The following is an 11,495-nucleotide window of genomic DNA, read 5'->3' as shown; positions in this document are numbered from 1 at the left end:
TACAGTATCTAAAAAATTTATACATGTGAAATATCTCTCAATTGAATTAGACTCGTTTGTAAATATTTACACTCCAAATGATTATTCTCGTGCATAAAAAAAATGTATTAGAAGTTTAATTCCATATCTCTAGAGACTACCTACAATCTTTATGGTTACAGTAATTTTCCACCTTAATAAGTGAAGTAAGTGTTGTATTCAAATTATTGGATATACAATAGACTTCAAATACTAATAATTTAATTTATATCAAAATGGTTTTTGAACCAAATCTTTAACATTATTGTGCACATTGATACCCCATGCATTGTGAATAAGGATAATATATATGAATAATCCAAAAGTTCATGGGTGCATATACCGATGATAAACAAAGCAAAAGTGTGAATTATATGTAGCTTTACAGAATCAAAAGAATAACATGATTGATTTTCTTTGTAAGCATATGAGACAGCACATACAACTTTGTGAAGTGGAAAGAAAAGTAGAATAGAGTTAGAATCTCAGCCTGCTTTTGTTCCTCTTTCATTTCACATTCAAATAAAGGAGCCCAATTCAACATTCCTTTTTCAAGTGGTATCATCCTCAAGGTTCAAAGTCCTCTTTTGGATTCAATTTAAAATTGTGCATAGTAAAGGTAGTGACAAATAAAGAAATTATTAGAAGGAAAAAAAATGAAAGAAATTAAAGCAAAGAAGAAGGCTCAAAAAGCAAATGGATGATGGAGATTGGAGACCGAGAATTGGCCTATGCCACGAGCGCTGAATGAAAATTGATTATGACAAATTCAATAATTTACTTCATTTTCCTGCATGGAAAATTAAAGACACAAGCAAAAATGAAAAGGAATTATGTTAATATATTGCTTAATGAATTCATTTAAAAAAAAAGTGCTTTTATGGATTATAATTTACCTTGCCGTCCACAAATTTTGCTCAAGAAAGCAAGGAAAATAATGAGTATTGCTACTCCAGCTAATATTCCAATAACCATAGCAAATGTTCTTTCGCCTCCTTTACCGGATTTTCCTGCAACACAACCATTGGGAAGAAAAAAAGTAAGGTGATATAAAAAAAAATAGAATATATATGATTATTGAATTTCCTCCTAACATTTTTTTGGGCTATACAATTTAAATTACCAAATGAATCTAGAAGCTAAGCCTAGGCCAAAGTCCGCATATCAAAAGAATATATAAATTGATATCTCTCTCTTAACTACTAGCATTATTTAAAAAAAAATAAAAAAAAAACAAAACTGGCATAACTTCAATACACAACAGAAGTTAGGGCAGAAGAGGGGTAAGAATTTAGACATAAGATAAGAATAACATTTATTATATCAACATATGTATGAGTTATGAGAAAAGGAAAATAAAACCCTAAAGAAAAAGTTTTCATTATTTCTTCAAAAGACCAATGACGCAATATGTTAAGCACTTCCTGAAACTAAACTTTACAATTTTTCTTTAAAAAAAAAAGGTTCAATCAACAAATTTACAAACCTTGACATGTAAACTAGTTCAAATTATTAAGGCACAACAAAAGTTCTTTATCAATTCTTTTTCTTTTGACCCTCTCTTAAAAGTAACCCTTCATCTGAGAGACTTCAAAGCGAAGAAACAAGAATTAGAAGCGCCACAATAAGAAGCACATGGCCACGGGCCTTACCATGGGCCTTGGAGGCCTGATGGGCTCCACCAATAGAATACCTCGCATAACACTTCCCCAAGAACATGTCTCCGTAGTCCGCCGTCCCACAGTCGCTCTTCAGCTTTGCTATAGCTTCGGAGAGACAATCCTGACACTCTCCGTAGCTAAGGTCCCCCATGCATTGAGCTACACCACGGACTACTCCGGACCCTCCCTCACGAAAGGGCCCACCAGAGCCCGCGAGTCCACCCAGCACGGCGTCCCTACTACCCATCCCTTCTGGGTTATAGCCCACGGAGGGCCCACACTGCTTCAACACTACCACTTTATCCTCCACGCCCAAAAACGTGGCGTTGTCATACTTCACATAACATCCATCCAGTTGCACTGCACCGCCACAAGAGCCGCGACACATGTCCCCAGCTTTTGTGACAGCGCGTGCAACACAGGTGGCGCAGTCTGGCATGGACAAGTCGCCACGGCACTGGTATAGGCCGTAGATGACGTCCTGCTGGCTGCCGCCTACCATGGTGAAGTTGTTGTACGACAAGTAGGTGGCCGAGTTGACCAGCGAGGTGAGCATCGAGTTGAGATTCGACTCGTAGGGCGAGTTTGGAGTGTACTTTTGTTGGGTGCACCCGCCATAGAGGTATCTGTCTGTGATGGAGGAGGCTGTGATGGAGGGAAAGAAAAATAGAGAGAGAGTTAGAAAGATGGTGAAAGAAAGGGGTGTTTTGGACATTTTTGTGCAAGTGATGACTATGTTTATAGGTCTTTATTTTTTGTATGATTTGTTGTGTGTGTGAGTGTTGGTGATAAGAGGGAAACTAGGGTTTGGTAATTGGTAATTGGTAATTGGAAATTGGAGATGTTGACGTACAAAAACGTTTGCATGTATGTGTGTGTGAGATATGATGATGAGAGTATATACTTGAAGGAACTTTGAATGGTGGAGAAAGACCTGTGAGCATGGACATTGAGTTGGTTTAAATATGCAAGTTTATATCCGTGATTTAACTTAGCCATGTCATTTGTGTGGGGTCCATGTTAACTTTTTCCTTCTCTAATTTGTTCTTCTTTATGTGATCTTCATGCTTCATTAGTTTGCTTTATTTGGTCCAAATAATTCAAACAAATTATTAACTTAGGTAAAATTAAGAGACAAATTTTTTTTTAAAATTTGTTTTATTTAACCTTTATTATAAAATACGAATACTTCGTTGAGTCATCTTATCTTTGTGTCGGACACATTTTACATATGATATTTATTGATATTCATCTGATAGGCGTGTCTGCTGTATTCAAACAGTGTATTAATAAAAAATAAAAAAAACTTTACTAGAAATGCTAGTACACATCTAAATACCATCACGTATCAACGTGTCCAATTTTATTCTTAACATATATTTTTAAAATAAATTTAGATATAGTATATATTATTATTTATTAAAACAAAAAATATTTTAAATATTTGATATAATTAAAATAAGACATTAAAATAATTAAAAAAAATTATATTTTAATATCAATAAAATATTAAAATATCATTATGATTTATCTAAAAAATATTTTATCTTTTACATGTATGTGTCCTCGTATCTTATAAAATTTTAAAATTTGCGTATCGACATGTTTTATATCATGTCGTGTTTCGTATCCGTATATCATAAAACATTTATTTCATTAATTACTGTCATAATTATTAAATATTTTAATACTAAATAAAACAAATTTCCACTAATTTTGGATAAATATTTTTAGTTATTAAACATTTTCGATTAACTTATTGTGTTTCCTTTCCAATGTAGTTCTATATTAAAAGATCCAATATGATATTTTGAACAGTTCATCACTTCCTGAAAGCATTCTAGTAGTAGAAAGTGGATAATTCATACAATTGACAATGATTTCGGGCGGTGGTTTTCAGCAAAGGTGGAAATTTAGGTACAATGAATTTTACATGAAGTTGATATTGAGAGCTGTTAGATAATTTGACTAAATTTTTATCTAACAGTTTTTAGCTATCAACTTCACCTGAAATCATTAACTTTAGGGTAAAGGAGTTTTATATTATTATCTCATTAAATATGTTTATGTTTGTCAAGTTTTTTAGATTAGTATTTAAGCGATTGAGTTCTAATATATTTTTATTTTAAAATTACAAATTATAATTAGAGAACTAACATTGCTATATGATAAATCGAATTTATTATTTTTAATTAATACTTAATCAACAAAAAATATTTTATATTAAATTCTAAATTTTAAATTAAAATTCTAAATGTTAATAGTATGAAAATATAATATTAATTCAAAATATCGACTAATATAAATAGAAAATATTGATTTTTGATATTTCTTATAATTAAATACTACCTGTGTAAAATGGAGTGCTAGAATAATTAATAAAATAGAGTGCTAAATAATAACACTCCTAGATTCCATTATATATGTTTATTATTTGTGGAATTGTTTTAATAAAATAGCAACTTTTTTTTGGGGTCATTAAAACAGCATCTTAATTATTAGCTACATTGTTCATGGTATATACAAGTTGCTGCTTTATGTCTCTCATATGGATAATGAAATTATAAATAATTGAAGGGGGTGGTTGTTTACTTTTTGTTTTTGGGACTAGAAAAAGAGACTGCCAAATAAGGCAGTATTTAGTATGTACGTGCACATACATATAGTACTCACAATTAATAATATTCATTCATAACAACTCATCAAATTCACCTGAATTATGAGTTTTATTTAAGCTCTATCAACTTTAGGGGAAAAAATTAAAGCAGCACATAGTCTATCCCCCAAGCATTTTGTAATTATCTAATTTATAGTATATTGTCCTACTCTAATTAGGGTTTTTCTTTTTTTTTTTTTTCGTTTTTCGCTAACATTATAATCTAAGGTTCTTTTATTGGAAATTAAAGATAAGATTACTAAATTCTAATAATATATATATGTTGGACCAAAAACTTTTTCTCTTTTACACTTTTGTCCTTCGTCTTTTACTTCGAAAACTAATTTGATGGAATCAATCTTAGCATTTGACTTCCAGATGGATGCCACATATACAAACCTTAGACGTTAAGGAACCAAGCATCATGCGCAAATACTACTGTTCATGATACAATAAAGCTAGCTCTGCACTCTGCACAAACCTAAAATATTGTTAATTATTTCATATCGGGAAAACAATACATTGCAAAAAAGCAGCAACCCAAAAAAGCAAAAGCTTACTTAATATATGCTACAATAAGAGGAGTTAAAGGTAATGAGACGGTTACGTTGTCTCTAGAAAAATTTAAAAAAAAATCAATAATCCTATAGTATAATCCATTATTGTTGAAACAATAATATGATATCAACAGTTTTTATTACAAATTAACGATAAAAATGACAAAAAATTAAGATCGTGTTGTCCTATAGGCATGAAGCATGATCGATAACTAAAATGGACTTTCTTTTTTATATAAAAAATTGCGTTTGAATTGGTGGCTGATTCACATATATAAAGGAAAAAAGAACTCTAGATACAAAAGTGAACAATTTTAAAAAGTGTTGCAAGATGTGATTATTATTAGGTTGTTGATTGTAGATATATTTAATTTGCGAACAAATATTGAATTAATTCTAATATTTTTTATATTAAAAAAATTTAATTATAAAATTAAAAATAATGTAAAAACTCAATTGAAACAAAAAATATATAAAGACTTAATAAAAATTTAATAAAACTATAAATATCAACCGAATAATTGAACATTGTTATTATTATTATTATTATTAGACGCAAGGGCAATTTAGTCAAGCCAACCAAAAATCCAAAATGAGTAACAATAAGCCAATAAGTCACTGAAATTATTATGGATGTTTATTGTTTTTCCAGTGGATGAAAGGAAAGCGAAAACATTAGACAAACACAATACATATTGTTCCATTATTTAGTAGCTGGATGCCTGGATCCTTATTACGATGAATCAACAAGAAAGGAAAGATGAACTTGCTTGGTTGGTGTATGATGATGAGTGCAATGTTTTTATATTTGGGCGAGAATGGGAAAGTTGGGAACTATGTCAACAGGGACCTCAACTGTCTCCAAGTTTTTGAGAGCAACTTTGAGTGGCTCCGTAATCACACCGTACTTGTCGAGAAGCGAAGCCGCAGCCTCTTTATCACCTTTGGCTTGTATGGTGAGTATCTCCCTGCTCAGGCTTTCAACTGCATCTTCAATCTTTGAAAACTCAACAGAAACGGTTTCATCCGAGTGCACCACAAACCCTCCTTTCTCGTGAATCCAGTTGAACTGCAATGCCTGTCCTTTCCCGTGAGCCTCTTCTAATCCAAAACGCACTGACCGGAAGCATCCAGCCAGAAAAGAAACATACATAGTCTTCACTAGACTTTCAGAGAGCAGCCCCTGCTCATTTGCAACATCCATTCAGTTGAATTATGCTGCATTGTCACACACAAATCACAATGATAACTAACCTTGGAGATCAAGAACCTCAATGCCCATAGGCCTACTATATCAGCTTTTGCTTCTTCTATTGCTGAGTAGAATTCTTGCAATTCCTGCATTAAAAAGTCTGCACTTATCATGTAATTATACTAGATGCCTTTTTGGAGTTTCAAATCTGACATATACATGAAATGAAATGGTTCCAAATTTCACTTTGTATTGGAAATTGATAGAGATATAACCATTAATGTGGTATTCTCCTATCAATTTAAATTTTTTAGGATGAGTGATTATATGGCATGGTATCAGAGCAGTTTTGTTCAAGGGGGAATATTAAAGGAGATATAATCATTAATGTTATCTTTTCTTATCCGTTTAAACTTTTTGAATGAGTAATTTCATGACATAATTAATAATTTTGTATAACTAGGTATCCTTTAAATATTGTCCTTTATTTATCCTTTACAGGAGAGATAAATTAAAAAACAAATAACTCTCCTGATTGTTTGAAAAAGTAAGTATTTAAATTAATTAAATAATAATAAATCTTTAAAAAAATTTACTAAAAGGTTGAAAGTTAAAGGGTAACTAGCATTTCTATTAATTTAAATGAGATCGACAATTTTATTTTATTAAAAAACCATTGAAACCAAATATTTAAATGATAAATCTCATATTTAGTTTTAAATTATTATATGATCCCATAAATACTATATATCATTTTGCATAATCTAAAATAAAATATAGCATTGGAGATAATCTTAGTCTCAAAATTCATCAAATATAAATGTTGTTGTAACTGACCAATCTCACAGTAGACTTCTGACCATTTGGAAGTGTTATGGTATGAGGTCCAATCCCATGCACACATTCATGGCAGATAGTATGCGTGAAAAATGATTCAAAATCTACAAGCTCTTGTTGTTCCTTGGCAACACAGAGTTCAGCTATTGGCATAAGAATGCGCTCAAACCTATTCAGATTTTAGAATTGAAATTGATATCAGAGACTGGATTCATACATGAACAAACTAGAAATTAAGCTGAAAGAGAAATTCTACTTAGCCTCTTGAACATTCTTAAGCATAACCATAGATGTTCCGCGTTCTTTTACAATACGCTCATCATTCGGTAGATTGAAAGCAACAATTTGCGGTCCCTTGACATCCTGATCAAAAGAAATGATTGCATTACAAGTAACTAATAATCCCTTGTAAAAATTTCAGAAATAACATGGTGAAAATTTTACATATTTGTCTCACCCCTGCATTATATATAAGCTGGATAACACGGATCGGTGCTGCACTCACATCTTCTGATTTGTAAGCATTGTCCATCGGGAGATTTTGTTCCAGAAGCTTTATTTAGTTGCAGAGGAATTGTTATTTGATATTTTAGTCACATGAGATTTATAATTTTTGTTTACATAATTTATACACATTGGAATTATTTAATTAAGATATGTAGTACCGCATACTATCACCAAAGAGTTTCAGTTGAGCAGGATAACACGGATCGGTGCTGCACTCACATCTTCTGATTTGTAAGCATTGTCCATCGGGAGATTTTGTTCCAGAAGCTTTATTTAGTTGCAGAGGAATTGTTATTTGATATTTTAGTCACATGAGATTTATAATTTTTGTTTACATAATTTATACACATTGGAATTATTTAATTAAGAATATGTAGTACCTGCATACTATCACCAAAGAGTTTCAGTTGAGCAGTTGCTTTATCGTCTCTTATTCCAATAAACGCTTCGAATGTAGCCTAAAAAATAAGTCATTATTATTCTTTTCAATCAATTTATGTCACCTACACTAAAGTGACTTTGTTTTAGTTATAGACACCAATTAATAATTCAGAATTATTACCTTATATCCAAAAAGTTTATCCTCATAAGTTTCATATGGCCCAATTGTGACATCCAACTTAGAGTCCTGCACAGAAAACATAATTAGAAGATCATGAAATTTCTTATAAATCACATACACACAACATAAGCATGCTGCAAGAGTAATTAATTACCAGGTCCATCCAAGCAATATCCGATTCATAATAATCATTTGAAAGGAAAGCATCAGCCTTAGCATGCAGCAGCTTCTTCAAACTGCACTTGGAAAATATTTGAACGAGTCAACAACCACAATATATAAATATATATACCATGAATACCTTGGTGAAGTGGTAATGTCCCCAGCTTTATGTAATAAATCCGCAGCTTTTGCAAGAAGAGACTTATACTCTTGAGAGTAAGGAACCACATGTAAATCATTATCATCATCACTGTTACTGTGCCTTTTAATAACGCTGAAAAAGCCCGTTGCCTCTTTCTGTTGATCCTTATCCAGATTCCCCTTCCACGTTTCAAACTCCTGCAATTTCATCATATTTTTCAATGTATGCTTATCAAAATTAAATATAGTTATGGTATACCTTTTTGTCCATGTCTTGGGGGTAGAAATTAGCACAAAGTGGTTTTTGCACGGGAAATGCAGCTCTGTATTCCAGACCCTTCCATGCTGTAACTGTCTTAGTAGTTGCATTAGGAAGAACTTTTATTGCCGAATCTGCACTTGTCAAAAATGCTTCATCCTTGTCAAGGCTAGACCTGCCAAAAACAATGGTGAATAAAACATCTCACTTTTTTGAGACATCAGCCCATGGTTGCCACGTGTCAGTCACACATCAGCATCTCTATTAACCATGTTAACGCTTAATAGTAAAATTGAAGATGAGATAGTATACCAGGGGCTCTTGTTAATCTTATAATAGGACCACTTCAGCTTATTTAACTCTGATTCATCAGCATGCTCCTTCAACCATTCTCTCAGATCTGGATTACTGTACCAAGACTGATACGCCGGAATTCAAAAAATATCCAAACTTGTATTAGTGCGTAATAATGCAGTGCCAATAATCAAATTTTACAGATGTTCACTAAAATTTAGGTATAAATTAAGCTAATCAAGGTACAAAATAAAAATAATTGCATGCAAATGAACTACCTGCACATAAAAAACTTCATCGATTACTGCTGCTGCTTTCACAATTAAAGCAAGAGCATCTTTATCTGAATCCGAAAGCCCTGTCAACTGTGTGAAGTTCTAAGTTATTTCTAACATCAAATAACGGGTACCACAGCATCTTGCCTGAACTAATTAAAACAAGGATACAAACCTCTGCATTGAGGGAAATAGGAGCATAACGATTCAGTTGCTTTTGTAGTGCTAAAGTGCGGGCAACAGTGTTCTCTTGGTACCTCTTTGTAATTATTTCAAAGAGCTGAGCGTATTGTCCATGAACATCATAAGGAACATAGTGTGGATCATTTTTGGCCAGTAAACTTTCATACTCTTGGTAAGTGACATATTTAACAGCAGAAACATTTTCCCTCTGCCAAGGATGTTAAAAGTTTCCGTCAGGTTTCTGTTTTTAGAGAACACACACAATCACACATTAATGCATTCTCACCTGCAGAGTAAAGGCCTCTAGAGGTATTGGATCAATAGTTGTTACCAAATACACATCATTATTAATCTCTTTTCCTCCATTATTCCTGCCACTGCCACTACACTATCGATCAGATTCATAGAACTTTATTAATCGACCATACAGGACAGGACACACTAATATTTACCTTTCTTGTTGGAGGAAGGAAAATATAAATTCGAATCCATCTTCGGCAAGTGTTACGCCTAACTCTTGCTGGAGCTTCCTTCTGAAAATTCAATCATACATATGCACAAAACAATAATAGTAATATTTTTATATGTGCATTCGATATATGGTTGCTAATTATAACAAAGTTTCTCAAAAATTTAATTGATAAAACAAAGACGCATAAATAGTTATATACTATAATAAAAATTATTTTTAATAACAGATTTAATGGTAATAACATAATGGTCACTATATGTCTTATTTAACTCATGTTTTTGCGATAATTAAATGTTTGTTTTTATTATTTTATGTTATAATGACAATTATATATTTTTTGTTGTCGTTAAAACGGTTTTCACCCATAATTATATAATTGTTATTAAATTTTTTTAACGACAAAGTATAAAACAGATAATGTCTGATAAAAATATTAATAACTATTTTTATTATCACTAAAATCAAAATAAATTGTTGCTGAAAGTGATTTCTAATAATGGTATTTCTAATACACCTCCCACATAAGAGACATTGGGATTAACAAAAATCGAACAATTTCTCCTTGGAGTTTAAGTTATTAGTCAAAGACACGCAAATGATTATAGGATACTGCTCAGGAGTCATGGCCTAAGCGTACATCCGGATACCAGGATAATAAATATCTCATGTTATAAAAAGCTAATTTTGGGGTTCACCAAGGTTCGAATTCTTGACCTTCCAGATCTAAAATTCTAATACCACATCATAATACCACTCATCCCAAAAGCCTAACCTAACAGGACAATGTAACACTAATGATCATATCTCTAATACTTTTTAAACCTTCATTGTACACATTGTACGCTTAGGCCATTGGTTCTCTATACTTTCTCATGTAATAAATATATAAAAATGAATGAATTAGGTACCTGGCAGTTGTAAGAGGTGAATGAGGAGATATTATTATTGCAGCAGTGGAGGCGTCCCACAGGCCCTGGAAGTGATGATGGCGTTGGACTAGGAGCAACTGTTGCGTCTTCTCAGCAAAAATCCACACATGAACACCACCACGCCCTTCAACATCATCATGCCCATAATCCCCACTACCCCCTCTGCATAATAAATAAATTGTATGATAATCAACTTGCATTGCTATATATATATTCACAGGAGGAGAGGGGTTGCTTACCTGTGTAGCTGCCTCTTCTTCTCAGCTCCACACACCATCATCGTGTTGCTTTATCACCTGATAATAACTAACTATATATATGTGCATGTATATATCAAAAGTCACATACTCTGTAGTTAACATGTAAGTAACTAATATAACATTTGAGAAAGGCTAGCTTATCACCAACTTTTTTTTTCTTAAATTAGAAAAATATTAGAATCATCAAAATTTATTATTTTTTATTATTATTTAATTATTAATTTAGTATAATTCTTTTAGTTTAATAATTTAACAACATATTTTATCTCATATTTTTAAACATTAATGATTAATTAATAACCAAAAACTATAAATTTTGATAATTTTCTATATTTTTTTTAATCAACATTAGTGAAAATTTTATCTTTTATTATTAAAAATGTTAGACAACTAGCTAGTATTTTTTTTCTTATTTTTTCTTTTTTATTTATAATTATCTTGTAAGTAATTTAATATTAGTCAAATTTCTATTTTTTCACTAATTATGAATTATGAATTAATTAATTTTTTGGCAACCAACAAAAATTAAA

The 11,495-nt window shown here is 31.6% G+C and overlaps 2 protein-coding genes across 2 annotated transcripts; both read right to left on the bottom strand.

The window, feature by feature from the left end:
- Nucleotides 1–360: 360 nt before the first annotated feature.
- LOC130941767 (plasmodesmata-located protein 7-like) lies at nt 361–2,587 on the bottom strand. Its single transcript, XM_057870354.1, has 3 exons — nt 1,671–2,587; nt 915–1,028; nt 361–808 (listed from the first exon to the last, which is right to left on the bottom strand). The coding sequence occupies exons 1-3, from the start codon at nt 2,392–2,394 to the stop codon at nt 801–803; spliced, it is 846 nt and encodes a 281-aa protein (XP_057726337.1). The 5' UTR covers nt 2,395–2,587; the 3' UTR covers nt 361–800.
- A 3,024-nt stretch (nt 2,588–5,611) lies between these two features.
- On the bottom strand, nt 5,612–10,982 carry LOC130939504 (nudix hydrolase 3-like). Its single transcript, XM_057867605.1, has 17 exons — nt 10,945–10,982; nt 10,685–10,867; nt 9,757–9,837; nt 9,591–9,675; nt 9,297–9,512; nt 9,125–9,211; nt 8,865–8,971; nt 8,553–8,727; nt 8,292–8,491; nt 8,145–8,226; nt 7,991–8,056; nt 7,809–7,886; nt 7,379–7,474; nt 7,178–7,284; nt 6,922–7,090; nt 6,147–6,230; nt 5,612–6,075 (listed from the first exon to the last, which is right to left on the bottom strand). Exons 1-17 carry the CDS (start codon nt 10,980–10,982, stop codon nt 5,695–5,697), a joined length of 2,235 nt encoding a protein of 744 aa, XP_057723588.1. The 3' UTR covers nt 5,612–5,694.
- Between the last annotated feature and the right edge of the window lie 513 nt (nt 10,983–11,495).

Source organism: Arachis stenosperma, chromosome 7, assembly GCF_014773155.1.
Source record: "Arachis stenosperma cultivar V10309 chromosome 7, arast.V10309.gnm1.PFL2, whole genome shotgun sequence".
NCBI classification, from domain to species: domain Eukaryota; kingdom Viridiplantae; phylum Streptophyta; class Magnoliopsida; order Fabales; family Fabaceae; genus Arachis; species Arachis stenosperma.
The sequence above is the reverse complement of the archived record's forward strand: the minus strand, read 5'-3'. Positions and strand labels throughout refer to the sequence as shown.